Source organism: Charadrius vociferus, unplaced genomic scaffold (assembly GCF_000708025.1).
Source record: "Charadrius vociferus isolate BGI_N301 unplaced genomic scaffold, ASM70802v2 scaffold418, whole genome shotgun sequence".
NCBI classification, from domain to species: domain Eukaryota; kingdom Metazoa; phylum Chordata; class Aves; order Charadriiformes; family Charadriidae; genus Charadrius; species Charadrius vociferus.
In genome coordinates, this window is record NW_009649614.1 from 161234 (window position 1) to 164494 (window position 3261).

Here is a 3261-nt window from a genome sequence, read left to right on the forward strand (position 1 = left end):
CTGGGCGGTCCCGGTGCCGCCTCCTTCCCCTCCCACAAACCCAAGAGCAGGATCCAAGTAGGAATCACAGCCTTAAGGAAAAAGTAAAAAAAAACCAACCCAAACAAACAAAAAGCTTCGAGGTATGTCCGTAGTCAGCCCTTCCTCACTTCTCTTGTTTTCTTGAGATAGATTGCGTATTTCCGTGACAAATGAGAAAATGAGGCTTAAACTGAGAATCCTCTGGACTAATCTAGTACCGAAGTGTAAGTCTGACAACCTGTACGCCTCCAAAGACAGTATTTCAGCGCTTGCTCGTGTTGCTGTCATCAGAGAAGAAAATAAAACCTATTTGTAGGTGTAGGTGGAAGTTTTAATTAATTTCCTACCTATCTGTAGAAGGAAGTACTGTGTGCAAACACAAATTTGTTTTTATGCAGCTGTGTGAATGCGGTTATCACTGAACTCTCAGTTGATTTTAAGGGCTGACGGACTCTTTCGGTCTTACTGTATAAACCTTCTCATCCATAGCAGACCACCGCATTGGGTCTTGCGATATGTTATGATAGCCTAAACTTCTTATTTTTACTTTTCTGAAGGAACACCTATTACCAGTGCATCGTATTTTGCCACCATGACGCTTGACCAAGTTAGGCATGTATTTCGCTCTGACACAGAAGTGCCCATACCTCTGATTGAAGAAAGACATCGGGTGCTGAATGAAAGTGGAACAGTTCTGTTAGAGAAGTTTGGAGGCTCTTTCCTCACCTGTGTTAAAAAGAGTGAGAAAAGTGCTCAGAAACTGCTACGCCTGGTACTGGAAAACTTTCCTTCTTACAGAGATGAAGCTGTATTTGAGGTAATCTAGTTCTAACTTTGAATTTCTTGTGGTAAGAATTTAATCCTTACTGATTGTGAGTTTAAAATATAGCTCTTAGGTTGTCTATGTAAATTTTTCTGAGAGGGCAGTCAGTTCAGAATTGATCTAATGTTTGTAAATTGTTGGGGTTTTTAATCCAGCAAATGGAAGGTGAACAGAAATGTTTCTGTGGAACTCCGTGTCTTCAAAAGTAAAATTCCAGGGAAATAAGAAGGAAAAATAAGATTTTTGTCTCGAAGTAGTAAAGATATTGGTGTATATAATGAAAGGAAAATCAGACTTTGAAGCAGTTTATCTTAGTTATGTAGATTTCTATGAGTCATACAGATAGGGAAGAAGTTTTTTTCCATAATACTCTTGGACCACAGTATACTGTTTTGTTAAGCTGGAGTAAAATTACTCAGATTTCATTTCTCTATCAGTCTGAAACTTTGAAAACAAAATCTCAGACTTTATTAACAGTAAAAGAATCTTGATTGTCTTAAGTCCTTAACTAATCAGGAATGTATTTTCTAATGACAAGAGTCACTTTTTGCTCCCAGAGGAGAGCCATTTTTTTCATATGCTGTCTCTGTCTTCATCACTTTGCTGTAATTTATTTTGATGTACTCCAGGTTCCCAATTAGGTCAGGACTCCTTTGTATTCCTTACAAATCCACAATATTAGACATAATTTCTGCCTGAAAAAATCAGAATTTTTTTTTTTTTTTTCTTCTTGAATTGCTTCCAACCTGCCTCCCCCCCATTTCTCTTTCTTTTACCTTGAGGATCTCTGGGGCTAATGAAGGAAATGAACTCCAGTAGAATTGTGAAAATGTACAGCTACTGGGAATCCACACTATAACTGTTGATTCAACAGGCATTGCACAAATGACTACAAGCCAGAAGTAACCCATACATTTGTCAGGGTTGGCAGTATACTGAAGACTTTTTGAGCCATTTTCCTGAAAGAAAGTGATGGGAAGTAAACAGAGACTATCCATTTTCTGTATCTCTGGTTTTGCCTATACAGGCGTGATCTTTATTTAGCATCAGTGACATATGTAGCTGTTCCTGTGCTGGGTTCCATCTGCAGTAGTATTCAGCTGTTACATTGTTTCGTCCAAAAGAATTTATTCTAGTGACAGTGCAGCCTATACTAATAGTCTATGCGGTCTTTTGAGGGTAACTCCCTGGAACACCTACCACTGCAGTTTTGAACCTATTGTGTTTATCACTTAAACCTGCCCTTCAGTAGGTGGCACGATTTTACTTTTCTTTGTCTCCTGATATGAAGTAAGGTATGTTTACGTGAAAAATCAGAGGTTCCTTCTAACTAATCTTTGAAGCTACTAGTTTAATTTATTGATATTTTGTACATATAAAGTAATTTTTTGACAATTTTTATGATCGAAAAGGAAATATTTTCCAAGTAAAGTGATAAATAGAGTATTTTCTTATCTTTATAGTGACTGTATTCATTGACGTAATGTCTTTCATGAGATGGCGCTGAGTGCTTTATAAAGCAAGCCTCCCTAAAAGCAGCAGCAGACTACAGAATGAAAAGATGTTCCAAAAATGATCCCAGACCGTAAGCACTGACATAGTAGTCAAGCCTGTTGCATGAATATAGAAGCTGTTTTTCTGCTTTCACTAAGCAAGATGTGTATTTTGAAGGTGGGTGAAATAATGTAGACCAAGTTTACACCCTACTTGTTTAAAAAAAAAAAAAAGGAAAAGAAAAAATCAGTGTTAGCACCTAATGTGAGGTGACATGGATCACATTATCAACATAATTTATCTAGTGGCAAGTTGAGCTCTCACAAGTAAGACTTTGCCTTCAATAAAGGGTTAGGAGGGAACTGAAAAGATGGTGAGATAGCCAATAGCAAACCAGTGTTTTTCAGTAACTCTCTGTAGTAGAAATATATAAGATTATAAAATAAATTCTACAGTATAATCGTACTATCACAGACTAGTACAGCTCTCCTATGCTCTGGCCTTCTAGAGGGTCTTCTAAAATTAACATAATTATATGGTGATATGTTTTTTTCCAAATACATACACTAAATATATTATATAATTACACATTACTGAATGTAATTATAAAATCGCCAATGTTCTTTTGCTTCTGAACAGTGAATTGCAAACCAGAACCAAAATCGCCAAAACCTTTATGTCCTTGGGTGGATAGTTCATTTTTAGATGCTGTGCTGAATTTGAATCTTGACAGAAGTTCAAGCATTAGACCATGTTATCCTCGCAAATCGGGGTTTTCATGTTCTGACACAGGCACAGCGTAGTCCTTTCTGAGCTTCCAGTCATGGACATTGCTTGTATTTATCTTTTATTTCCCATCACCTGGGGCCGGGATTGTAAAAGTCTCATTATCCTCCTATTCTTTGCTTTTTTTACTAGCTGTT

At 37.1% G+C, this 3261-nt stretch overlaps 1 protein-coding gene across 1 annotated transcript in view; it reads left to right on the plus strand.

Moving 5' to 3' along the window:
- Positions 1-199: 199 nt before the first annotated feature.
- The window catches only part of LOC104291290 (chromosome unknown open reading frame, human C9orf64), a 6720-nt gene continuing 3658 nt past the window's right edge, over positions 200-3261 (plus strand). The window contains exons 1-2 of the mRNA XM_009890500.1: positions 200-278; positions 579-838. Coding sequence (XP_009888802.1) covers positions 200-278; positions 579-838 — 339 coding nt within the window. The remainder of the gene's footprint in view (positions 279-578; positions 839-3261) is intronic.